A 26,599-nucleotide genomic window follows, 5' to 3' on the forward strand; every position below is an offset into this window, starting at 1 on the left:
TTTGGATTGTAATGTTTGATGTTCTTTATTTACAACTTTATTGGCAAAAGGGGAAAGTTTTGAAACAATTTAACACAGGGCATAGCAGCTGATCCTGCTGAAGTAGAGAAGCTTCATTATCAACGTCCACCTAAATGCCCAAAGATAAACTTCCTCTGTGCAGGACAGCGCTGACTTTAGGCAGCCTTTTACACGTATAAATACAGAGGAACTGAAACCACTTACTGAAAACTGCATCGAATGATTCCTATTCGATTAAACAATTTATGTTGTCCTTGTCGTTAACACATGCCCAGTGGAAATCAAACGGTTGGATAAACAATTACACTTCCTACTTGAGTGAAGAGGTACATCGACCAATCATTTACTGCAATGACCATTATATTTTCAATTTCTCATGAACTACTCTGTCCGAACTTACTATGAGATATAGCCAAAGTCAGAAGACAAGACATAGGGAGAATTTTTGGTGGGAGAGTAAGCCCTCCAGAATCAGCATGGGAAATAAACATCTGTTGAAGAATTCTAGGTGGGGGGGAAAAAAAAAAATCAACGTAGTCAATTTCAACTCGTGCTGAGCTGCCTTAATTTTTTCACTGCCTTGCCGGGCGTCATTCCTCTAGGTCAAGTGTGTTTAACTCTTCTTCTAGCTCGTCCAAGTCTTCCCCAGTGAAAAGGTTCTCGTCCACAGGAACAGCATCCACAGCTCCAGTTTCCTGTTCCTCTCCTCCGCTGTCCTCTTCCAGATCACTTCTTTCACCATTTTCAGCCCTGCCTCCAGAAGCTTCACTTAATTTGTTTTCTAAAAACAAAAATGAAAATCAACATGGCCTAGAAATAGGGAACCCTCTGCCATGAGCAACTGACAAGCACTGACTGGTGACACACGCTCTCTCCCTCTCCCTTTAGCTGTAAAAAGCGCCCTCCTCCCCGTTTAGCCCATGTGACTTTGGGTTCTATATATGACCTGGCAATTCCTCTCCAATAGACTATTTTGTTTGGATCCGAAATAAAAACAAAAACTGTTTATAAGCAGCTACTTAGTATCTGGTTCTGTGAATGAGTCGAAGTCTATGACTTCTTCTGTGACACTTTACATGAGTGTATGTTCAGAACCAGGGTCTGGTGAGTGTTGATTCTCATCATTCCTGCGTAGCCTTTTGTCCAAACAGAGACACTGAAAACCGGGAAGACAGCAGAGCCGGGCTGCGTATGGCAAAGCCAGTGCCCCATCTAGTGACCGCCTCGCTTCCTAGCCCTCCAACCTCAGATCCTCTCTTGAACCTGCAGACATATTTAGGGTTTCAATATCCAAATTCCTTCCCACACCGTGTCTCCTCCACACACAGACAAGTTCTTGAGAACTCTGAAAGATCTATTTCTCCGACTCTTCACACTGCAGTGCTGATGAAGACTGGCACCCTGCTTCCACAACTCCTTTCCCAGCTGCAACCAAGAAATCACCTGTGACTGTAACTACGTGTGATTTTTCTTACATTTTTGTTCTTAAAAAATTCTCTCTCATTCACAGCACTTTTCCCACAAGTTTTCCCTTTCCGTCTACTCTGACATACTGATGCTCACGGCTGGGTGGCGGCCCATCGGGTACAGTGCACGTGTAAGAACGCACAAGGACTCTGGGTCAGGCTCCTGGTCCCCACCTACAGGGGTAAAGCTTCATGAATGGGGAAGCAGTGTTGCAAGTGTAGCTCTTTCTTTTTTGTATTTCTCTCTCTTTATTGGATAGAGACAGCCAGAAATCCAGAGGGAAGGGGGTGATAGGGAGAGAGACAGAGAGACACCTGCAGCCCTGCTTCACCACGTGTGAGACCTTCCCATTGCAGGCGGGGACCGGGGGTTCAAACCCGGGTCCTTGCGCGCTGCATCATATGTGCTCAACCAGGTGCACCGCCACCCAGCCTTCTACCTGCTCTTCTTTCTCAATTTCTGTCACTAGCCAAAACAAATAGAACAAAATTCAAAATACTGATGCTTGCACTGTGTTCTAGTATGCTCTCAGCTACCCACTGGGTCTGGCTGAGCTAGTCACCACTCATTCTCAGTTCCCAAGGCCGCTGAGTCTTTAAATGATTTCTTGGGAGTCGGGCGGTAGTGCAGCGGGTTAAGTGCATGTGGTGTGAAGCGCAAGGACCGGCATGAGGACCCTGGTTCGAGTCCCTGGCTCCCCACCTGCAGGGGAGTCACCTCACAAGTGATGAAGCAGGTCTGCAGGTGTCTGTCTTTCTCTTCCCCTCTGTCTTTCCCTCCTTTCTCCATTTCTCGCTGTCCTATCTAACAACGATGACAACAATATCTACAACAGTAAAACAAGGAAAACAAAAGGGAATAAATAAAAAAATATTTAAAAAAATGATTTCTCCCGCAAACATGTCTAGCATCCTAGAAAAAAAAATCACTTATGTGAAACATTAATTTCCCAATAAAGAAATTAAAAAAAAAAATCACTTTTGATAGCCGAAATATCTAAACTTCATGAGGGCCTGAATTAAACCCATCAGCTGTAACTCCAAAGTCATTTGTTCTCTTCTAGTTAAGTTAAGGGCTCCACTAGCTCCTTTCATAAAAGGTCACATCACACAAGTAAAACAGACTGGGGTCTGAGTATGCCCAGGCGGACCTAACCAAAAAGGATCTGATTATTTTCTTATGATCACACACAAGTCAGCATACTCACCGTCCTTTGCTGAAGCGCACACGCTGAACCGTTCAAGACTGGCTACAGTGATACCTGTCTCGTCTACGTCTCTGGGGACGTAGAGGCTTAGATCTATGTCATTTACGTTCACTGAGTCGTCAACCTTGACAAACATAGAACAGAAAGTTATTATCCAGTAAGTTTTCATAAACTGCTAGTCTCTTACCTCTGACCTACTTTCTTTTTTCATTAATGATTTAATAGAACTTTACAACATCACAAGATTTCAGAGGTGTCATTTCAGAGGTGTCAATGGTCAGTATAAATCACTATACCTGCCACCAAAGTTCTGTGCACACCTATGTCTGACATCTTAGTGAAACAAAATTATTATTAGTGACAAGAGAAGCTAACCAACTATGCCAGATTTCACTTCTCCTAAGTATGAAAAACAAAACAAACAAAATAATGCCAGCTGAAGCTTCTTCCTCTAGCATTAAATTTTTAGAGTACAATCTCACCATTCAACTCAAAGACAAAATTTAATTTTAGGGGGCTTGGTGTTAAGTGTGCATGGTGCAAGGTGCACGGACCGGCCTAAAGATCTCCCAGTTTGAGTCCCTGGCTTCCCACTTGCAGGTGTCTGTCTTCCTCTCCCCCTCTCTGTCTTGCCCTCCTTTCACCATTTCTCTCTGTCCTACCCAACAGCAATAACAATAAATACAATGACAAGGGTGGTCCAGGAGGTGGTGCAGTGGCTAGGGCACTAGGCTCTAAAGCATGAGGTCCTGAGTTCAATCCCCGGCAGCACATGTACCAGAGTGATGTCTGGTTCTTTCTCTCTCTCTCCCCTTTCTAATAAACAAATAAATAAAATATTTAAAAATAAACAAACAACAAAGGCAACAAAAAATGGGGAAAAAATGGCCTCCAGGAGCAGTGGATTTGTAGTGCAGGCACCGAGCCCCAATGATAACCCTGGAGGCAAAAAAAAAAAAAGTTACTTTTATAAATCTATATATGACAGTTATTTATTCGCTATTACTCAACTGGCCTACAGCTAACTGCTGTCGGCCTACTTCCCCCATATATGCTATCCTCATTGCCGGGCTAGCGTGAAGGCTCAACAATTCATCAGGAACTAGTTTTTTTTTGAGAGTAAAAGTGTTTTAAGGGTTGGGCTGAATAATACAGAAGAGCTGAGGCTACAGGCCCTCTTACCTCGTCACCACCTGTGCCCTGGACATAACGGGTGTCATCGGCCTCCTCATCATCATCGTTAACCAACTCAGGACGAAATTCAAACACCTCACGACCACTGATCTATAAAACAAACAAACAAAAAACCAAACACACACAAGCTTATCAATTCAGTACGAAATTCAAATGTTTCTGGGCCACTGATTTTTTCTGGGTGCGCATGTAATTAAGAGTAACGGGACACATAAATTATGAAACGAAGAAGGAATAATAGAAATTATTTGTGTAAGAGTCTGGGACATACCACGAGCGCTTTCCCTGCCTTGAAGTCTGCTTTCCTTCTTTCCATGTCTTGTTCAAGTTTCTCAATCTTTTCTTGTCTTTTCCTTTTTTTCCATGCAAGAAAAGATTCTAACGTGATTTTGGTAACATTTGGACCTAAGGCAGACCGCTGCAAAATGAAAGAGTTAATTTTTTCCCCTTAATAAACACAGTCATTTATAACTACATTTAATAGATTTCTCTTAATGTAATCAAGTCCTTGCCCTGTGACTATTATTACGAAGTTCTTTAGAATAAACGGATTAAGAAGGTTTTTTACATGCAAGGCACAAAAATGAGTGTTCAGAGATCAGAGTATTTCTAAACATAGTTAAGACTTAATCTGAGACAGACTTCACTTCAAAACTGAAGGTGAGTTAAAACTTGTCCCAAGAAATGAACATCAAACAACTACTGAGAATAATAAACATGAAGAATGCCATGACACACACAAGTTTCATGGGGATTTCTCAGGGGACAGGAATTGAAGAAACCCCACTTGCTTTTCCGGGCCCATAATAAACATACAGAAAGTCAATGCTGCTCAACACTGTCAAGTGTTGATTGCAGGGGCGCCACCACCGTGACTCACACAAGTAAGGGGCCGCTAGGCAGCCACCGCGCGGCAGAACCAGGATGTTATCTGACCCCGTGGTCTGCGTTTCAGTCCATGCACACCGCCTCTTGCATACCAACAACGCATCTGCTTAAGAACGGGTCTTATCATCCCCTCTCACCAGGATGCTTTGAATTCGGTAACAAGAAAACAAAAATCAGAAGAGCTGTAGGAGTTGTCTTCTCCACACATGAGTGACAAAACAGGGAAAGCACCTCAAACTTCAAGTTCGGCGTCTGAGACACGGGTCAACTGGTACGGAACAGAACTTACATGTCTGAGGCTCTTGGTTCAATCCCCAACACTGCACGTACTAAAGTGACACTATGGCTTCCCTCTGTTTCTCCCCGTATCAATCTCTCTCCCTCTCTTTCATACGAAATAAATAAACTAAACTTCAAATTCAAATTCATAGCGATAAAGTGTTTTCAAGACTGGTATACTAGTATATCCATCTTCTGTAAGCAATTTCTTTTCTAAGCCAGGGGCTGGTACTTTAAAGGAGATAATATTCTACAATCCTAAAGATCAATGCCATGATTGGTTAGTGGTTGAGAACTAGCTTTCCATTACAGAAAAGTAAGAACGATGCCCACAAACGATCATCCTCCATTCACAGCAACAATACTGCCCCCAAGTGGTAAATGCTAGAGTTCCACAATAACTGATCTGGGTTCTTACAGTGGGGAAAAACAATCGTTTACCTCTCTCTCAATTAGATCTTCTAATGAAATTTCATCCTCTTTCTCTTCTTTCTTCTTATCTTTTTTCAATACAAATCCAGGGGGAAGTGCATGGCGATACATGCAGTTATCACCCCCGCCGGGGCAGACCCAGAACCAGCCGTATTTGTTGTTTTCAATGGCCTCAAGGAAATGCTTGCAAACCTGCAGAGACAGTATTGATCACAGGTGAATACGTCCACATACGAAAAAAGCACCTTCTTATTCGCATGCCCAGGATAACCACAAATACATACAGAGCACACTTCTATGCGAAAGTGTACATATAAATTCATTTAAAATACACAACACAATGACAAATTCTCTTTAGGAGGATCTAAATGTCTATTTTCACTACTGTTCTCAATTCTTTTCTTTTAGTTCTTAACTATAATCCAAAAATGAGTTCTGTCAGTTTAGTCTGTGTAATTATAATTCTAAAGAGAGATTTCTTAGTGAGAAACCGTAAACTGATCATGAAAGGTAAAAACCAGTAATTTGGTTTTGATCTTTCCTTACAAGTAATCACACAGAGTGATGACATAAACACTATTTCAACTACCTGAAATTACAGGCAATTGCTCAGTTCTACGGAGCAAAAGGAATACCAAGTACAGAGACCCTTCAAAACAAAGGTGGGTAACAACATGCAGTCGTACTGGAGCTTTAGACGATTTTTGCAAACTGAAGGGAAATTAAAAAAAAAAGTTACTTTCTGGAAAAGTATAACAGACACTAAATGAAATTAGGGTTCAGAATTTTCCCTCATGTGACGATGATCTTGCAAACCACCACTTCCCCCTAGTGCAGCAAGCTTCTTACTTCAACTGCAGTACAGGTTAAGCACAAAGCCACGAAAGCAGGGCAGGAATAAGGCAACCCTTTTCAAAAACACACTTCCTAGGATATTAAGAACCTCTTCCGGGCGGGGGAGACAGCATAGTGGTTATGCAAACAGACTCGCATGCCTGAGGCTCCTAAGTTCCAGGTTCAATCCCCCGCACCACCAGAAGCCAGAGCTGGGCGGTGCTACGGTGTTTCTCTGTGTGTCTCTTTCTCTGCATCTCTCTCAAAAGTGAAATTAATAAAATAAAAAGAATCTCTCCCATACCATTACAACAGAATCCTAGGATATTAGGAATCTCTCCCTTACCATTACAACAAAATCATCGAGTGAGTGACTTTAATAATTGTCGCCTGGAAAAATAGCTCACTGGGCAGGGCGCTCGCACCAGCACCCAGCATGGCACAGGAAAGGCTATGCTGGCCTGGGGCAGCTCTGCGGCAGTGCCTTCTGTCTCTATTAACTACAAAGCTGGCTGGGATGGCTTATCTACACAGGTGCAAGGCCACTAAGCAAGTTCTTTGGAGGTGTGGTTATATCCACCCGTATCGAAGACAAGCTCGCCTCACAAAATGGCATCTGAGAACTTGTCACAGAGGATTTTTTTAAAAAAAGATTTATTTTTCTTATACTTGATGTAGAAGAGAGAAATTGAGAGGCGAGAGGAGACAGGGAGACACCTGCAGACCTGCTGGTGAAGCTTCCCTCTTGGAGGTGGGGACTTGAACCTGGATCCTTCTGTGTGGTAACGTGTGTGTCAAAGTGTTCCACTGTCCGTGCCTGCGCACCCCTCCCCATAGTTTTTCGAACACAAATCAAATTTTGCATAACTCACACTTGCAAACTACAAATGCAATGCTCGATGCACCGTATTAATCATGAAAAGATCCAGTGACTCCAAATACCTTGCCACACAACTGACCCTAATGATAACTATCACAGCAACTCGATTCAAGAAAAGGACATACTATTTGAGTTTTTGGTTTTTTCTTTTCCGCCTCACCGTGCTTCTTGTTCACTACTTCTTCCAGTTTTTTCTCATCCCAATTATCCATAGTGTCTGTAAACAAAGAAATCTATATGAAGACATGATACTGTTCACAAAATATTCTACACATCCCCTCAGATACTGGGAGCCTCGTGGGCTGACTTGTTTACGTGAGTCAGAAGACCCAAGACGGGGACAAATAGTTCTGTGAAATTATTTATCAAATTCCTGAGAAGCCACAGCAAGTAAGAAAAGCAGTACTAGGGGAAAGGTGAAGAGACAAATCCAAAATAAGTCATGAGTTTAAGCATTTTCTTTGCTCGCTCTCTGTCTCTCACCACAGCATTGTTCATCAGCTCTGGCTTATGGTGGTGTTGGGGATTGAGGCTGTGAGGTCAGAGCCTCAGGTATGAAAAGTGGTTTGCCTAAACATTATTGCTGGGTTCCTAGCCCAAGTTAAGCATTTTTACTTACAATTAATCCAAGGACCTAATGTAGTAAATTCAGACCTGACTGAAAAACAATTACTTTTGGTGTACTGCTCCAGAATAAAAGACTCTGGGGTGGGTGGGATGGGGTTCAGGGTTCAGGTGCTGGGACACCATGGCAGGGGAGGGCCCAGTGGGGGCTGAATGGAAATGTGGAAACTGAGAAATGTTACTTACACATGTACAAGCTACTGTATTATACTGTTGACTGTAAACCAGTAATCCCCCAATAAAGAAGTTAAAAACCAGCCAACAAAAACAGTTATTCTTTGTAAATATAATCCCAAGACTAAGATATCCTTCAAACTACCAAATATCTCAGAAGTAAAGCAAAACAGGCATCTATTTTTAAGCAAATCTTTGTAAGAATACCCTTTTCAAGTTCTTCATCTCTCGCATCGATGTAAACACTTCGCTTTTCACACTTTCTCTCCAGAGTCAAGTCGTGAGAAAATTTGCACTTATCTCCTTTAGTGCACTGTCCTTGCTTGAAGAACGCACATACCACAGACTTGGGGTCTGCACCTGTAGCAAACGATATGTGGGATTTTCATTACAATTTGCTCTATCACCCAATATAGTCTCTGAGACATAATTAATCGCCTTAGGCTAGCTAGTGATTGATTTCGCATTGTGCCATTCACAGATTTGAGAAAACTATCACTGGTGATGTACACATTTAAAGTCCCTTCGATAGCATTTTATACGTACTGCTGTTTATTTACTTATTGTTTATTGCCGCCAGAGTTATCCATAAGGGCTCAGTGCCCGCAAGATGAATCCACTGCTCTTGGGGGGCCATTCTGCCTTTTCTTCCTCTTTATCAGACAGGACAGAGAAAAGTTGGGAAGGTGAGGGGAGACAGAGAAGGAGAGACACCTGCTCCCGAAGCTTCCTGAACCCTGCAGGTGAGGAACAGGGGTTCAGACTGGGTCCTTGTGCAAGGGAATATGTGAGCTCAGCTGGGAGTCCCCATACTGTTGTTTATTTTGCCAACAAAATGGGGAGGATGGGAGCCTGGTTGAGAGCATATGTTAACGAACACAAGTAAACGGATTTAACTCCCTGGCCCCCACCTGCAGGGGAAACTTTCAAAGAGAGGTATCTCTCTCTCTCTCTCCCTCTTCTTTTTTCCTCTAGGGTTATTGCTGGGGCTCAGTGGCTACAAATCCACCGCACCCGGCGGCCATTTTTTCCATTTATTTTTTTATTTGATAAGACAGATTGAGAGGGGAAGAAGAGACAGAGAGAAAGACAGACACCTGTCGACCTGCCTCATGATACCGCTCATGAAGTATCCCCGCTGTAGGTGGGGAGTGGAGGTTTGAACCTAGGTCCTTGTGCACAGTAGTGTGTGTGCCACCGCCAGGTCCCTCCCTTTGTTCCCTTCCCCTCTCAATTCCTGTCTCTATCCAATACAGTAAAAATCACATAAGTAAATAAATGAACGAAGGGAGGAAGGGAGGGCACGGGGAATCCAGCTAACAGCTTACTGTGCAGACACCTGCTGCAGGCAGTGAGAGAGGGAAATGGATAGAGAGGCACTAGCACGAGGCTGGGACAATCCTGGGTCTATATTTCAGAGATCAAATATTGGAGGTCAACTAGTGGATGGTTCCTTTATTTTTGGTTGTCACTGGGCTTTCACTGCTCTAGGCTAAGTTTTTTTTAGACAGAACGAGACATCGCAAAAGACACTTTGGCACTGAAGCTCATGGCAAAGCCAAGCCATGTTGCCAGCCGCAGCGGCTGCCCTGCAGGCCCGAGCAGACTGACCGGACACCTGGCCCCGTCTCTGTGGAGAGGCAGCAAGCAGGCCCCGGAGGCCGGGACTGCGGGAGTCACTGGCACACTGTGTGCCCCACCCGCACGGCGTCCTGATTCAGAACCCGGATGTGATCAAGTGTGCACACAAATGGAAACACAAAGGCTTCTGTTAAAAACAGCAGCACTGGGGTGGGTGGGTGGTGTACAAGTCCAAAAAGGCTGACAGAGGACCTAGTGGGGGTTGTACTGTGATGTGGAGAACTGGGAAATGTTATACATGTACAAACTAATGTATTTACTGTCGAATGTAAAACACGAATTCCCCAATAAAGAAATTAAAAAAGACAATAAAAAAGAAACAAAACAAAACAAAAAAAAAAACAGAACAAAAAAACAGAAGCACTGAAATGTAAATTTTACCTTTGCTTATTTTTTGAGCAGCAACTACAGGTTTGAACAGCTCATTTAGCTCTTGTAATTCCTTCTTCTTATCATCTTTCTTCAATTTCTTTTCAGCTTCACTTTGTGCTACCTATAATGTTCCCAGGTAAATATGGAGATCTTTAAATTCTGTATAGAATATTGTTCTCACTGTATTTCATGTAGTAACATGTGACATCACAAACACAAAGATATTTGCATATTTATATGTATATAGTGCTTACCTCTTAATATCAACATTACAATGGTCTTGCAGTATACAACTGTATGGTTGAACTAATAAGTAACTTCACTAAACCCTGTATTGACTTAAAAAATAAAAGCAACTCAAAACTATAGTACCATGCCAAGTTAAATGCAAATTCAAAAGCTTATAGCAATAAGCTCTTATTAAGCATCTGCTACATGCCCAGCACTTAGGCAAATGGTTCTTAATAAGATACTCTACTTCTGACAATAATGAGCTCCCCAGAAGGGTGTGGGCACATCCTCAAGAGAAGGGAAGTGAGCACCCAGCAAAGTTCGCCCCCAGTGGTCCAGAGTCCACTTGCAGAGAGACCGAGTCAGATAAATGTGGGAGTTCCAAACAGAACAACAAGACGTATCAGAGTCTGGTCACACAGTTTACATACCTAGTATGATTAGAGGATTCAGCCAAACATTTAAATGTCAGGTCCTATGTTAGATGACAGGGAACACAAAGATGGAAAGACCAAGATGTGTATTTAAAGAAACTCAGAATTTAGTGGGAAGACAGACATATCAACAACTACATAATAATACCACAGGGTGATCTGGAACAAGCGACGCCTGCCTACATGACTAAAAAAAAATCAGATTATGGTAACAGCACATGGATGAATCTTCTGATGTCCAAGGAAAAAGAATTCAGAGCGCTAGCCAACGCAGAGATGGCAGAACCAGAAGGAGAAAGGAGTGAGAAACACAGGAAATGTCTGGATTGCATCATCAGTAGGCAACAGGGTAAGATTAAGAGACTTAACAGCCAGTCATGACAGAATCAATCTGAGACGGCGATTTTGTGAAGGGAAAACTATCAACAGGAGGAGTCCGGTAAGCAAGGGGTGAGAAGTCAGGAGGCTACTCCTGACCTGTCACGGCAAGAAAATCACAAGAGAATAAACGGGTGGGGGGGGGGGGAAGAGGGCACTAGCAGAAATGACGGAGAAACAGGGAGAGGAGAGAGGGCTTTAGAAAGCACACCGGAAGGGATTAAGTGATTGCACATGAAATTACATGGAAGGGAGGAGTCTCGGACGGTGATATGCTGATTACTGCTGTTACAAGAAGTACAGGAGAAACAGGTTTCAGGGCAGGAGGCGGGGATGAACCGGATTTTGGAATCACGTAGAAGATGGTATGTTTAGGGAACAACTGGGTACGGATCTTGATTCCTGGACAGAGTGTCCTGACAGAGAAAAGAATTTAGAGTAACTACAAATGGTTAAAATTTTGGATGTGTATGAGACAGCATTCAAGGGCAGTAGAACAAAGAAAAAAAAAAGTGAAGTGGCCCAGAAGATGGAATCTCAGACATGAGGCCCCACGCTGGGTCCTATATGCGCACGGACTGTCCCGGGAGGTGCTAGGGTTCATTTTCTTCCTCCTTTCCTTGTTATTAATTTTTTTTTTTTTTTAAAGTGGTGCATGTGACGTAAAGTGCAAGGACCAGCGTAAAGATCTGGGTTCAAGCCCCTGACTCCCCACCTGCAGGGGCGTCGCTTCACAGGCAGTGAAGCAGGTCTGCAGGTGTCTGTCTTTCTCTCCCCCTCTGTCTTCCTCTCTTCTTTCCATTTCTCTCTGTCCTATCCAACAAAGACAAAAACAAAACAAAACAACAACAAAAACCAAGGGCAACAAAAGGGAATAAATAAATATTTAAAACATATATATAAAGTGAAGTGTTCCAGGAGGTGGCGCAGTGGATAAAGCTTTGGATCCTCAAGCATGAGGTCCCGAGTTTGATCACCTGCAGCACATGTACCAGAGTGATGTCTGGTTCTTTCTTTCCTCCTATCCTTCTCATGAATAAATAAATTATTTTTAAAAAAGTGAAGAGGAAAAAGAGAAGGGACTGGGGGAAGAGGATGAGAGGAAAGTTCTCCCTGAGAATACTTACATTCAATTATTAAGTCAACAGAACCTTGTTTTCACTTAATTTTCATTTATTTATTGGATAGAGACAGCCAGAAATTGAGAGGGAAGGGGGTGATTAAGAAGGGAGAGAGACAGAAAGATATCTGCAACATGGCTTCACCACTCACAAAGCTCTCCCCCCTACAAGTGGGAACCGGGGACCTGAACCTGGGTCCCTGCACATTATAACATGCGCACCACCACCCGGCCGCTCGAGTTAACAGAACCATTAAATAAGCAAACCTACTGGAGGGACCAAGAAATGTCAAAGAAATAAACAGAAACAACAAACAAGTATTCAAAAATAAATTATCCTCTCTCCATTTCTCTGTCCCATCTAACAATGATGACATCAATAACAACAAGTAGAACAAGAACAACAACAAAATGGGCCAAAAAAGGGAAAATAAAGAAAAAAAATAATGGGGGGGGTTTGCTTCACAGATGGTGAAGCAGGTCTGCAGGTGTCTGTCTTTCTCTCCCCCTCTGTCTTCCCCTCCTCTCTCCATTTCTCTCTGTCCTATCCAACAACAGCAGCAATGACAACAACAATAAGCAACAAGGGCAACAAAATGGGAAAAATGGCCTCCAGGAGCAGTGGATTCATAATGCAGGCACTGAGCCCCAGCAATAACCCTGGAGGTAAAATAAACAAATAAGTAAATAACAATCATCATTATTATTTTTGCCTCCAGGGTTATTGCTGGGGCTCGGTGCCTGCACCATGAATCCACTGCTCCTGGAGGCCATTTTCCCCATTTTGTTATCCTTGTTGCCACTGATGTTGTTGCCCTTTTTACTACAGCCCTTGTTGTTGTCATAATTGTTATTGCCATTGATGCTGTTGGATAGGACAGAGAGGGGGAGAGAAAGACAGACAGCTGCAGACCTGTTTTACCACCTGTGAAGTGATTCCCCTGCAGGTGGGGAGCCGGGGGCTCGAACTGGAATCCTGAGGCTGGTCCTTGCGCTTCACGCCATGTGCACTTAACCTGCTGTGCCCTCAAAAATAAACTATTAAAGAGGGAGTAGCCTCTTTAATAAGTCACAGGGTTAAAGAAACTTTAAATCCTGATCATGACCAGGTAGATGTCTGGACAAAAAAATGTAATGAAATATAAAAGAAAAAATGGAGGCGGGGCTATAGAGCAGCAGCTGTGTGTCTCTCCTCTCCTCTCTTTTCCCCTCCCCTCCTTCTCCTCTCCCCGGGTCAACTAGGAACACCAAAGCAGACAACCTGGGACCACAACAAGGCAGGACTAGAACGACTCCAGGAGCCCACCAAATCACCAGTGAGTGCAAACACGTGTGGCTCGTGGACAGCGAGGAGCCTAGGGAGAGATTAAGTGGCTGGTGACTGTCCGGCAGTTTGCCAGTTGAGACACCACCTCGTCTGTTTCACCAACAAGGGGACGGCTGAAGGGAGGAGAGGACTCTCCTGGGACTCACCAAATGCAGCTGTGAGTCTCCATTGCTACTGCCCTCGGAATCTGCAGCAGCAGGGAGGCCCTGTGCTGCCACCAGAGGACAGAGAATGAATCAGGAAACTCAGGAGAAGAGCTACACCTCCGTGGCCTAGCGGTAGGGCTGTGTGGTGGGAACCTTTCCATGCTGTTCTCCTGATGGTAACACGGTGAACAGTTGCCTCAAAACCTACAGGCTATAAACAGGACTTGCTTATAAACTCACAGGACCCAGCAGTGCTGCCCGGCTTGGCAGAGAAGCTGAATTGAGCCTGAAACTTTGGATCCTTGGGGTGTTGAGTCTCTTGGCATAACCACTGTGCTATCTCTCCCCCACCCTGCTTTATCTCTTGGTCAGGAGTGAGGGATTAAGCTAAGAAGCCTACTTACAGTTTAAAAGCCCTCAGGCTCCCATAGCCCACAGGGAAGAAAAAGAAAAAAAAAGAGGCTTTTAAAGCCACTGTGCTCCAACTTGGGCATTAAAAAATGTAGGTGGTCAAGAAATAGCTTGTACACCCTGCAGAGTGTGTACTTCCTTTCCATGTGTGTCTTGAGACCCCTGGTCCAAGCCCAGCAACTACTCTGGAGACGCCATGGAGCGGGGGGTGGGCTGGGGGGATGTGTGCTGTGTGGTACCTTTCCCTGTCCCTTTCTGAGTAAGACTACCAAACAAAATCAAAATCAGCCCAAGTGGTACCATGTGAAAAACTCTAGCAAAAAAAAACACACACACACACACACACACACACACACGGGGCTAACTTTGTTTTTTAGTCTACGCACTCAAGGATGTAAGACACAATCCTGAATGTGCTATCAAACCTAGCTACCACCACAAATTTTACGGCTTTGTTTTTAGGGCTGAAGGCTCCTTTTAAAGTGAGTTTACATTTCTCTGCCTAAATATGGTACACTTTTAAGATAGTAACTATATTTCAACAGCTCACTGCTTTTCAGTCATGATAAAGTATTTCCGGAGGTCCTCCTCACCTATGTCAGCATCACTTAGCACAACGTCTTATGTATACAGTGACTCAGTAGACATTTACAGGGTTAACTCATTTAACCATACAGTTATGAATATGCAGTAGGCCTTTAACGGAAGGTTGAGAACTATTTTACACGTGTATCCATTAGAACGAACATCTGTATAGTACTTAAGACAGTTCAACTTCACATCTGTCTCCAGACACAGATAAAATTCTTCAGTATGTGCGGTCTGAAGATCTCTAATGTTAATTTAGGGCAAGTCCCGTTGGTGCTTTGCCGGTTAGCCTTTCAGACGTTAAGGAACTAGCAGGCTGAATCAGTATTTATGCCTTAAAGAAAAGTTTATGCATTTACAAAAAAAAAAAAAAAATGATCTCTGTAAAATCTTGAACTCATTAATGTCAAAGAACTAAAAAACCTGAAGACAATGGGAACAATTCAAAAAATTCATATGGGAAAATAAATGCCTAAGAGTAATAAAGGGAAAACATGAAGTAACATTTTGGGAAAAAGATTTACCTTAATAGCTAATGGCATAATAAGTGACTACATCACTACCATTAAAGAATGTGATACTGATTAGAAATAAACAGAATAAAAGAAAATCTGGAAACAGATCCTAGCATACTTGAGTCTGTAATGTGTGCCTATATTCAGCGGGATAAAGCACGCTGACATTAAGCGGGTTTTCATTGGAGCAGGTCCCTGCAATTCATACTATGCACATTCAATCTTGTCCGGACCCCCCAGTAGTTATTCATTTGAAAGAACCTAAACTAAAGACAGAAAGTGAGTGTACTTTATGTGTTAAAGACTGGAAACATGAGAAGGTGAAACATAAGATAATAAGGAAAAAAAGTAATTTAGTAGCAGGGGAGATCTTTTAACCAAATTAGAGAGCAGTCAGGCAGATGCTAACAAAAGAACTAAAAATCAATTCGGAGCAAAAGATAACTGGAACAACATCACAAGTAAACCGTAATGCGAGCAGAGGGTACCACTTATAAGCTAGATAAAAAATCCTAAAAAAGCAAGATTTGAATAAGGAAGCCAGAGAAGTGCAAAATCAACACACACACACACTCACTCTCCCTCAAATAAAAATGAGATCTTACTTTAGACTTCAAATTGACAAATATCAAAAAAGAACTTTAGTACCTATTACACACTGCAAATGATAATGTAAAATATATTAGAAGTCTACTTCCCTTTATCTATGTGTCAACAGTTAATCTGAGCCACAAAAATAAAAACACACATATGAACACAAGCTTTTTTTAAAGGTAGGAAAGGCAGAGTGTGTGAAAGACACGGACGTTTCTTATAATGGTTCTTCGTTTCAGATGACTGTAAACACAGGACCATTTATAAGCTGAATGAACACAGGATACCCATACTGTGGAATAGCACTCAGTCATATAGTTGTATCAGGATGGCTTGGAAGGAAATCAAAAGTATTGATGAGTAACAAAAGATGCCAGAAGGTTTTAAGAGTACGATTACTATCTGAAAGCTACATTACCAATATTTTCCTCTGTAACAGATAAACATGCCATAGAAACATTATATCCGTATGATGAAAATGCAGAAATCCATGGTATTTACCTGACGTGGATTTTGTTGGCCAAATTTAACTTGATGGGTGACAGCTTTGATAAATTTCTGTTGCTTTGCTCCTTTCTTGTTTTTTAGACCAAAAGTTTTGTCCTGAGTAAAAGAGGATTAAAATATCTTAGCAATTTATATTCGTTATTCTGTATCATCTACTTTCTAATATCCCAAATGCTCCTCATTCATGGGTGAGAAACAATTCTTTTTCAGGCTGAACAGACATGCACAGCACTAGAACATCAAGTCAAGGTGATACATAATGTTCAAACATTACCCAGATTTTCTTTTCTTAACCAGAGCACTGCTCAGCTATGGATGATGGTGGCGTGGGGCACTGACCCTGGGACCTTGGAGGCTGAGGCATGAAAGTCTTTATGCATAACCATTATGCTGTCTCCCCAGCCCTTGCCCAGAATTCTTCACAATTCAAGGTAAAAGCTATTATCAAATCCATTATTCTTTTCTTTCTTTTTTATAAAAAAGAAACACTGACAAAACCAAAGGATAAGAGGCGTACAATTCCACACAATTCCCACCACCAGAACTCGGTATCCCACCCCTCCTCTGATAGCTTCCCTAGTCTTTTATCCCTCTGGGAGCATGGACCCCGGGTCATTACTAGGTGCAGAAGGTGGAAGGTCTGGCGGCTTCTGTAACTGCTTCCCCGCTGAACATGGGCGTTGACAGGTGGATCCATACTCCCAGCCTGTCTCTCCCTTTCCCTAGTGGGGCAGGTAAACCCGTTATTCTTAAGATTTTTCCCCCGAAGTGTGTCTTGGAATGTCAGTTCTGTAGGATATGCAGAGTTGTTTTATTAGGATAAGAAACCCTACAGTCAAGCATCTTTAGGAAAATGCCTAGTTGGTAGTATTTTTTATTTAATTTTTTTCTTTTGCAGAGCCAGGACTCTGGTACACGTGATGGTAGGGATCCAACTTGGGATTACTGAATACTTTACCCATTGTTCAGCTTCCCGAGCTGTTGGACCTACTTTCTTTACCTTTTCTTTCTTTCTTTCTTTTTCTGCCGTTAAAGCTATCTACTCAAATTTAAAGAACTCAGTCCACCGAAATGTACTGGGTTTTTGGAAAAGTCATGATATATATTTTTTTTTTGGGGGGGGGGGGGCAGAGCACTGCTCAGCTCTGGTTTATGGCGGTGCTGGGGATTGATCCTGGGATCTTCAGTGCCTCAGGATTAAGTCAGTTTGTATACCATTATGCTATCTCCCCAGCCCTGGAAAAGTCATGATATTTTTGCAACAGATGACGAGTTCATTTTTTGGAAGTACTATAGTCATTTGCATCTGTTGTTGCTGTCAATTAACAGGTGACTGTTCGAACCTCATTAAAAAAGTGATATGGGGAGTTGGGCGGTAGCGCAGCAGGTTGAGCAAAGTGCAAGGACCAGCGTAAGGATCCTGGTTCGAGCCCCCGGCTCCCCACCTGTAGGGGGGTCACTTCACAAGCGGTGAAGCAGGTCTGCAGGTGTCTTTCTCCCCCCCCGCCCCCGTCTTCCCCATCTCTCTCCATTTCTCTGTCTTTGCCTCCTCTCTCTATTTCTCTCTGTCCTATCCAACAACAACGGCAACAATAATAACTACAACAATAAAAACAAGGGCAACAAAAGGGAATAAATAAATAAATTAAAAAAAAGTGATTTGATGGAATTTTGGAGATTTTTACAACAAATTGAAGATGGGAGGCCAAACTGCATTTTACTTCTGTAGATGGAAGAGTGTCCGTCACCAGGCTTGTAAAGAGTCACGTAGCTGTTGGTGACATCAGTGCCGACGACGGTTCATGAAGCCCCGGGCTGGTGATTCTGCTGTCCACAAGGCCCCTGGCTCAGGGAGGCCCACCGCGCGGCTGATGACAACAGAAGCAAGGTCCCGATGGAGTCAAACCCACATCACACTGCAGGAGAACGCAGAAACACGCAGCATCCAGCACCACCGCGTCCAGGCCGGCCGAGAAGCTCTTCCGGGACACAGGAGCCCATCGCATGGGACGGGATGGGAAGCTGAGTGCTGACAGTAAGTGTCCTGATGCCATGATTCACCTCAAAGGACAGCACAGCGGACCCTCACAGAGGAAGGCTCTGCTCTCAGTGTGGTAGGATTTTAAAGGTGTCTCTCTCTCTCTCTTTTTCCAGCTCTGACCAAGGAACCAAACTGTCAATTTGAATGTGCACTGCTGGCAAACAGACTGTCTGAACAAATCCCACGACTAGAAACTCCAGAGCCCGTCTGCTGTAAAGAAAGTCTGTGTTCCTTCACAACGTGCCACCACACCCACCACACTGTGACCTCCACCACCAGACGTCCACTCGTTTCGCCTTCTTTGGACTTTGTGTTCAGCTCAGGCGAGGCTGCAAATCAGCATCTAGTTTATTTGTGGGTAAGGATAGGCCCACCCTTCTGTGAATGAGCAATTATGAAGCTCACTGAAAGATGACAGGTCATCCGGCAAAATGGGGAATGCACCACTGATACCTACTGTTTATATAAACAAGTGATCTTTGAAAAACAGAAAAAATACATCAGAGGACTTTTCCAACAACCCAATTATACTCCTGACTGCCGATAAAATGGAATTAAAATTGATGCATGCTTACCTAAAAAGCAGCACTTTAGAAATCTGAAATATTATTGGTAATTTGGGTAAGCTATTACATAATAATTACTGTTTTCATATTTGATAAGTATGCATTTACAAGTCACCGACAAGAATGTGTTTTAGTAGAAGGAACAGAAGCACCTCGTATCTGTCCTGAATCTCAGAATGTGATTTTATTTAGTAAGAGGTCCTTGTAGATAAAAACCAGAAGCTGCATTGGGCTAGGGTGGCCCTAAGTCCAAGGGCTGGAGTGTTTATAAGGGGGGGAAGGCCGCAGAGACAACCCCAAGAAGCCACAGTTTTCAGCTACATGCCCCAAATGCCAAGCACTGCCAGGAGCCAGAACAACAAGGAAAGGAAGGACGGACCTTTCTTAGTGCATTCACAGAGAGCCTGGGCCTACCTACAACTTGATTTCAAGCGGTCAGCGCTGACATTTGTTAGAAAATAAATGTATGCTGGTTTAAGTCCCTGAGGTTATGGTAACTTGCTCTAGTAGTCCTGGGAAAGTCTCAGCAATACAGGTTGGTTGACCAGTGGGCTCTGTCTTAGGTAAACGGCAGTGAGGCTGTCATACCAACTACTGGTATCCAATCTCCTTTTCAGTCTTTCTGTTTTTTGTTTTTTTGTGTGAGAGAATCCTCTAGCTGGCAGAACATTAAGTCCGGCTACAGAACTGGAGTGAGGGGGGTGGGAGACAGATTTACTGCAGCCTTCTTGGTCGCTAGTTTCAAGGTCACAGTGGGATCTTCCCTCCTACTATCTCCTCAGATACTGCAGAATTACAGAAGCGGAGACAGCTCTTGAATTATTCCTTTCCCAGCCCTCTCCTCACTCCAGGTATTTGCAGAATCAGTACCTGGCCAAATGGTAGCAGTTCAGGACCGTCACATATCCCTGGATATTTACTCTTCAGCTTTCAGTTTCTCATGCATTGTACTAGCCTAGTACCTCCTGCTGCTACTGAGCCTTTACAGAGCAGATGCCCCTGCTTTTCAAGGGCGTAGCTGTGTGTGGGTGCACGGGACCGTCCTCTGACTCCCTCATCCACTAGCAGAATAGGACGAGGTTCAAAATTACAGATGACCCTAATTTCAAGATGGAAGAATCTGACTCTCATTTTCTGTTTATGGACAGTTTCAGATATAGGTAAGCTGGAAATGGAAACAACACCGACAGTACATCTGAAGACATTTACTGCAACATAATTTTACAGCACCAGAAAGCCAATAAAACAGATCTTTCAGTGTTCATAGAATCACAAGGTACAAAGGGCCTTAATGCTAGAAAATTATTTTTCACTGTGAAGTCTATTTATCACATCTGTATCTACCTGATATGCCAAAATGTTACTTTCTGCTAGTCAAACTTACGTGATAATATCTCATATTATAAAATTATAACATTCTCCAAGAATTTTCTTTTTTTTAAATTAAAAACTATTTATTATTGGACAGAGACAGAGAAATTGAGAGAGGGAGAGAGACAGAGGGCTACCAGCAGCCCTGCTTCACCACTCATGAAACTTTCCCCCTGTAGGGGCTTGAACCCAGGTCCTTGTGCACTGTAATGTGGGCACTGAATCAGGTGCACCACCTGGCCCCATGAATTTTCTATGTATATAAAATGAGGAGAGGTGGTACATACAAGCTGAAATTCCTGCACACGAGAGAAAAGTTGGAACATTCTGGCGTCTGCAAAGCAACAGACAGAAGTTGGCACTGTGTGTGCAGCTCTGACACTCCAGCCACTCAAGTCATCCTCATGGCTTCCCTTGTTTTTAGAGAGAAGAGAATTTAACACTCAGAAACAGGTGGAAACATGGTCAAAGGTAAGATGGCAGACGGACAGGTGGTCCTAGGACAACAGCCAGGTGAAAGGCTCCGCTTTTCTAAGAAGCTGGGTTCTCCTGGGGTGCAAGGAGAACTCTAAATAATTTTTTGTGTACACACACACACACACACACACACACACACACACACACACACACACACACACACACAATGACGCTTCCTACTGTATGTCAGGGGGCGGGTTCATATCTGAGTCACCGGCATGGCAGAGCAGGAACCCTCCCAAGTGAGCTGTAATATCTATACCGTCGTCAGCCCTCTTAAACAGTATTAGCATTAAAGTGTAACAGCTTTTATACTAGGCAGGGTCCAGCTATGTCACTATAGTGAAGCACATTATGAACAAGTAAGCCTAAGCAGTATGACAGGTAGCAGACGCAGGGAAGATCTTCTAGAAGAAAGGGTCTTTGGGTCAGCCAGGAGAAAATGACAGATAAGACGACAGTTTCTGACAGAAGTGTAAAAGCCCCAGAATAGGAATGGGACATTCTGGCTCACAGTCTTTTTGGCGTCTGCAGTCTATAAACTGACCGGGCTGTCACCTAGAGCTTAGGCAGGGCAGGGGACACCGCAGAATGGTTATGCAGAAAGACTTTCGTGCCTGAGGCATCAAAGACCCCAGGTTCAAACCCCAGCATCACCATAAGCTAGAGCTGAGCAGTATTCTGGGGAAAAATAAAAGTTTTTCAGGTTTAATTACATGCATAATTTAACGAGTCTAAAGAGATCATGTATAAGTCGTGTTTCAAAAATCAAATTTAATTATTTTCAGATAAAGTGGGCATACTTTTCTAGCATTTATTAAATAATTCTTGAATATAAACTTTGCTCAATCTTGTTAACAATGTTATGATATACTGTCTCATTCTGTATACATGATATTGAAATGTAATGGTTCAACAATACCTCTGTAATAACATTACCATCAAGGAGTAAGACTGAACAGTGCAGTGATGTAAGAGTCCAAAGTCTTAAGTCAGACCACCAAGTTTCTCACCCAAAGGAGAATTTAGCAAATTCTGTCATTTTTGCCTCTGTTCTCATTTGTGAGATAAGAACTACCTCCTAGGATAGTTGTGAAAGTTAAGGATTGATTAGACGGGCAGTTTTTTTTTGTTTTTTTTAAAGCAGTAAGGACACGAGTCAGATCTTCTGAGTATGAAGCCTGACACTTGACAGTTTAGTAGCCCTGGGTAGATTATGTAAATTGTAAAGTCTCTTTTCTCAACTGCAAAATGGATTAGCACTACTTATTTCAGTGAGAAAATTAAAGGAGTTCTACGACTACAAAGAGTTAAATATTCAAGAGATACACATATTTAATTAAGCCAAGGTGTATCTGATCACAGGCAAATCCTTATTCTTTTTACCATGAAAATATCACTTCCCAGAGACACAGTTATATTACTGGTCTGGTAGGTACACAAAAAAGCACTGAAAACAGTAGGAAATTGTAGATCTGGGATACTAACAAAACCTCTGCAAACCTGATGGTTTTCAATTCAGTCCGCTGTAGTTGCAGTGCAGAACAGACGCCTACCTAAAGATCAGAGGGCTTTGGGGTTGAATGAATCAGGAAGACCGGTTACAGTAAAACCCCAATCATGGGTAAAATAAAGCAGGAGAAACTGTAGTTCTCATTGAATCGACATGGCCTGCTAAGTCAGATTGTAAGGAAGTAAACGTGCTTCACACTTGGAACAGATCACCAAGGAGCTCACAATACAGGTAGCAACTCTAGGAAAAAGATAAGCTTTCTTAGGGGGGAAAAGTCTTTTAACACTTCATCAATTCTAGATTTTACTTAAAATCAACTGCTTCTCTCCATTAAGTAACCTTGCTTCTTTTACAAGTCAGCCTACATATATGAAATAAAGACACCTGGGAGGTGGGGGAGAAAAAGGGTGGGAAAGCAAATCATTATATGAACGGTAGCTTGAAATAACTGGGATCTCCTTCTTGGGTCAAGGGCTAGTGTTCTTTTACGTCCTTAAACCAACCCTCCACAAACCCCCCTCCAAGTCTCAGCCCTTTTTGTTATCCGCAGATGCAGTGCAGAGCTGCTAATCTATCCGCCTATGCACTGCAGCTGCTAATCTAGCTTCAAGTACCTGCTAATCTCAACCTCAACTTTGCTTCATCAGTTGATAACTGCTCTTCCCACATGCTTCACGTACCTGGATCCCGTCATCTTTATCACTCAAAAAAAAAAAAATCCTAGATGCTACAAATTCAGAGCTGGGCATTATCTTGGGAGATGATTTCACTTAATGAAGCTCAAGTTCCTTTTCGTCACCTTACAATAACCTGTTCTAAGAAATGAAGTCCTAATATGCCCGTCATTTATGTGGGTGTACGACTTTAAATCATTTTCATTGATAATCTTTCTGATAAACATGTTAGGTCTACCTAAAATAAAATCGTGTACAGTAAAAGCAAACTCTGCCCCATAGCACCAGATGACACCAGGTCGTCACATGCCCGGGGAGCAACCCAGCTGCCTGAACTCTAGCTGGCTGCAGGGATGTGACGGTGTCTCCAAAATGACTTCTTTTGGACAGAGACAGAAATTGAGAAGGGAGGAGGAGATGAGAGAGAGACCCCTGCAGCCTTGCCTCACCACTCGTGAAGCTTTTTCCCCCTGCAGGTGGGGACCAGGGTCTTGAACCCAGGTCCTTGCACAGTGTAACGTGTGCTCTCAAGCAGGTGCGCCACCGCCTGGCCCCAATCTGGCAGTAAGGACACAGATGGCTGCGTCAGAATTGCGATTTGGCCGAGACTACCGGGCGTCTTCGTAGTCCAGCTACTGAAATCAATCATCTTCCAAGAGCCCAGCTCGAGGCCCCGGCTCCCCACCTGCAGGGGAGTCGCTTCCCAGGCGGTGAAGCAGGTCTGCAGGTGTCTGTCTTTCTCTCCTCCTCTCTGTCTTCCCCTCCTCTCTCCATTTCTCTCTGTCCTATCCAACAATATTATCCTATTGTTGGATAATATTATTATTATCCAACAATAATAACACGGGCAACAAAAAGGAGAAAGAAAGAAAGGAAGGAAGAAAGAAAGAAAGAAAGAAAGGACCTCCAGGAGCTCTGGATTGTAATGCAGGCACTGAGCCCCAGCGATAAGCCTGGAGGCAAAAAAAAAAAAATCAATAAAAAAAATCGGGGGGAGCCGGGAGGTAGCGCAGCGGGTTAAGCGCATGTGGCGCAAAGCGCAAGGACCGGCGTCAGGGTCCCGGTTCGAGCCCCCGGCTCCCCACCTGCAGGGCAGTCGCTTCACAGGCGGTGAAGCAGGTCTGCAGGTGTAAGAAAAAAAAAAATCATGTTCGTGGAGCCAGGTGGTTAAGCACATACATGGCAGCGCACAAGGACCCGGGTTCAAGCCCTGGTCCCCACCTGCAGGGGGAAAGCTTCACGAGGGGTGAAGCAGGGCTGCAGGGGTCTCTATCTTCCCCTCCCCTCTCAATTTCTCTGTCTCTAGCTAATAAATAAATAAATACATACATACATTTTAAAAAAAGGGGGGCGGGAGGTGGCGCACCTGGTTGAGCGCCTATGTCACACTGCGCAGGGACCCAGCTTCGAGCCCCCCGTCCCCACCTGCAGGAGGAAAACTCTGCGAGTGGTGAAGCAGGGCTGCAGGTGTCTCTGTCTCTCTATCAGCCTCTTGATTGCTGGCGGTCTCTATCCAATTAAATAAAGATAATACAAAAATTTAAAATAAAAATCATGTTCGAATGGGCAAAAAAAAAAAAAAAAAGAGCAAGTTCAAAACCCGGCCGGTCGTTCCTTAGACTTTAAGCAAGATGGTGGTCGGAGACACCCCCAACCCCCAGCACCCCCGGATCTGCAGACACTGGAGACTCACTCGGCCGGCGCAGCAAGACAGACAGGAGCTGCGGGACAGACAGACAGACAGACAGACAGACAGACAGACGTGCAAACGGAAGGCGGCCCTGAAAGTGGGGGATGTGGGCGTGTAAAAGCTCAATGCACAACACGCATTTATATGCACTTGCACACATACGAAACACAAGCGGCATCACGGCTCTGCAGAGATTCTCCCGCCTGAGGCTCCCGAGTCCCCAGGTTCGAGTCCCCCCTCCCCCCAGCAGTGCTCCGGTTAGGGTTAACAATAATAATAATAATAATAATAAGGCACCTGAAACGAGCCCTGTCGAAGTGTATGGTCCCCAACGCTGCTAAGGGCAGCGAGGCGTTGGTAGGCCCTTAATTACTATTATTATTATCATTATTATTATTTTTAAAGCGTTTCTGCCCCGTTTCACCCCCGCATGCAGGAACCCAGGGCGCGCAGGAAGCTGGACGGACTAGACGGACGGACGGATGGGACAGAACTACTGGCCCCGGGAGCCTCCCCCCACCCGCCGCTCAGACTCGGGTCCGAGGCGGCGCCGCGATGATGTTTGTGTCACCCCCCCCCCCCCCCGGGCTCAGCGGCGCGGGGACACGTGGTCCCGGCGGCCGGGGGTTCGCGGCCCGGGTGGGGCGCAGGAGAAAGGCCGGCCGGCTACTCACTTCGATGATCTTCTCCTTCTTTTTCTGCTCCGCCTTCTTGCTGCCCCCGGCCTGAGCCTGTTTCTTCGGGGGCATCGCGGAGGCGGCCCGGCGGCACCGGCCGGACTTGGGCGCAGCTGGACACCGTCCGGGGACGCCGCCCCGCGGGAGAAGGAGCTGGACGCCGGCCGCTGTCCCGGCCCCGCCGCCGCCGCCCCGGCCCCGGCCCCGGCCCCGCCGCCGCCCCGGCCCCGCCGCCGCCCGGGCCCCGCCGCCGCCCCAGGAAAGCGGGAGGTTCACTCGCCGCCGAAACGCGGCCTTTGCGACAGGTCGCGGCCGCAGAGCATTGTGGGCGGCGAGGAGCGGCGCCCGGAAGCGGAACTGCGCCTGCGCGGGCGGCGCTGCGGGCCCGGAGGGGGCGGGGACTGGGCGTGGGAAAGTAGTGACGTCATGCGGGGCGGGGCGGAGAGGGGGAGGCGCTCGCGGCGGCTGCCGGCTTGCGGGGAAAGTTGGGGCGAGTTTTTGTGTCATGGCTGTTTTTGATAACTGTCTTTTAAAAAACTATTTATTTATTTTCCCTTTTGTTGCCCTTGTTGTTGTTTTTTTTTCATGGTGGTTGTAGTTATTGTTGTTGTTGTTGATGTCGTCGTTGTTGGATAGGACAGAGAGAAATGGAGAGAGGAGGGGAAGACAGAGAGGGGGAGAGAAAGACAGACACCTGCAGACCTGCTTCACCGCCTGGGAAGCGACTCCCCTGCAGGTGGGGAGCCGGGGGCTCGAACCGGGATCCTTGGGCCGATGCTTGCGCTTTGTGCCACCTGCGCTTAACCCACTGCTACTGCCCCCGCCTCGCCCCCGGGACTCTTTTTCTGTCTGTCTTCACCTGGACTGGAAGCTGGACTTACTGTCAAGGTCGCCATCCGAGTCCCCCAGACCTGCTTTACCGCGGTGAAGCGACCCCCTCCACCTGCAGGTGAGGAGCCAGGGCCTTGAACTGGGATCCTTGCGCTGGACCTTGCGTTTCGTGCTATGTGCGCTTAACAACCACTGTACTGCTGCCCTCCTAAACAGATATTTAAAAAAAAAAAAAATCAGTGTTAAGGGAATGAAATTAGGAAACCTATGCCTTCTGCTATCTTTCTTTATAGTTAGAAAATAAACTTTTACAAAGCAAAGTTTAAAGGTGTGGTCTAGGGATTACAAATTAAACCGCCCTCAAGAATATAAAGTTTGGTGACAGTTAAGTCAAATACACGGCGGAATAGTGGAAGAAGGGTCATTCCTGATGTAGGTGCTTATGGTCCAAGAACTAAAATCAGCACGGACAACAATAACGACAAATCCTGCCAA

General features: G+C 44.6%; 1 protein-coding gene across 1 annotated transcript; it reads right to left on the reverse strand.

Annotated features, from left to right (window-relative positions):
• ZC3H15 (zinc finger CCCH-type containing 15) lies at positions 1-25,483 on the reverse strand. The gene is made up of 10 exons (XM_007529546.3): positions 25,271-25,483; positions 16,259-16,360; positions 10,023-10,134; positions 8,208-8,360; positions 7,328-7,419; positions 5,498-5,680; positions 4,161-4,307; positions 3,878-3,979; positions 2,696-2,819; positions 1-802 (listed from the first exon to the last, which is right to left on the reverse strand). The coding sequence occupies exons 1-10, from the start codon at positions 25,343-25,345 to the stop codon at positions 612-614; spliced, it is 1,281 nt and encodes a 426-aa protein (XP_007529608.1). The 5' UTR covers positions 25,346-25,483; the 3' UTR covers positions 1-611.
• Between the last annotated feature and the right edge of the window lie 1,116 nt (positions 25,484-26,599).

Source organism: Erinaceus europaeus, chromosome 18 (assembly GCF_950295315.1).
Source record: "Erinaceus europaeus chromosome 18, mEriEur2.1, whole genome shotgun sequence".
NCBI classification, from domain to species: domain Eukaryota; kingdom Metazoa; phylum Chordata; class Mammalia; order Eulipotyphla; family Erinaceidae; genus Erinaceus; species Erinaceus europaeus.

What these genes read in the sequence shown, in the direction of transcription:
- ZC3H15 (XM_007529546.3), bottom strand. Translation starts at nt 25,345, where the DNA reads ATGCCCCCGAAGAAACAGGCTCAGGCCGGGGGCAGCAAGAAGGCGGAG. An exon ending in GCCAACAAAATCCACGTCAG is followed by an intron (nt 10,135 to 16,258) that starts GTAAATACCATG and finishes GGAACATTATAG; the next exon opens with GTAGCACAAAGTGAAGCTGA. An exon ending in AAAAACCAAAAACTCAAATA is followed by an intron (nt 5,681 to 7,327) that starts GTATGTCCTTTT and finishes CTGTCTCTGCAG; the next exon opens with GTTTGCAAGCATTTCCTTGA.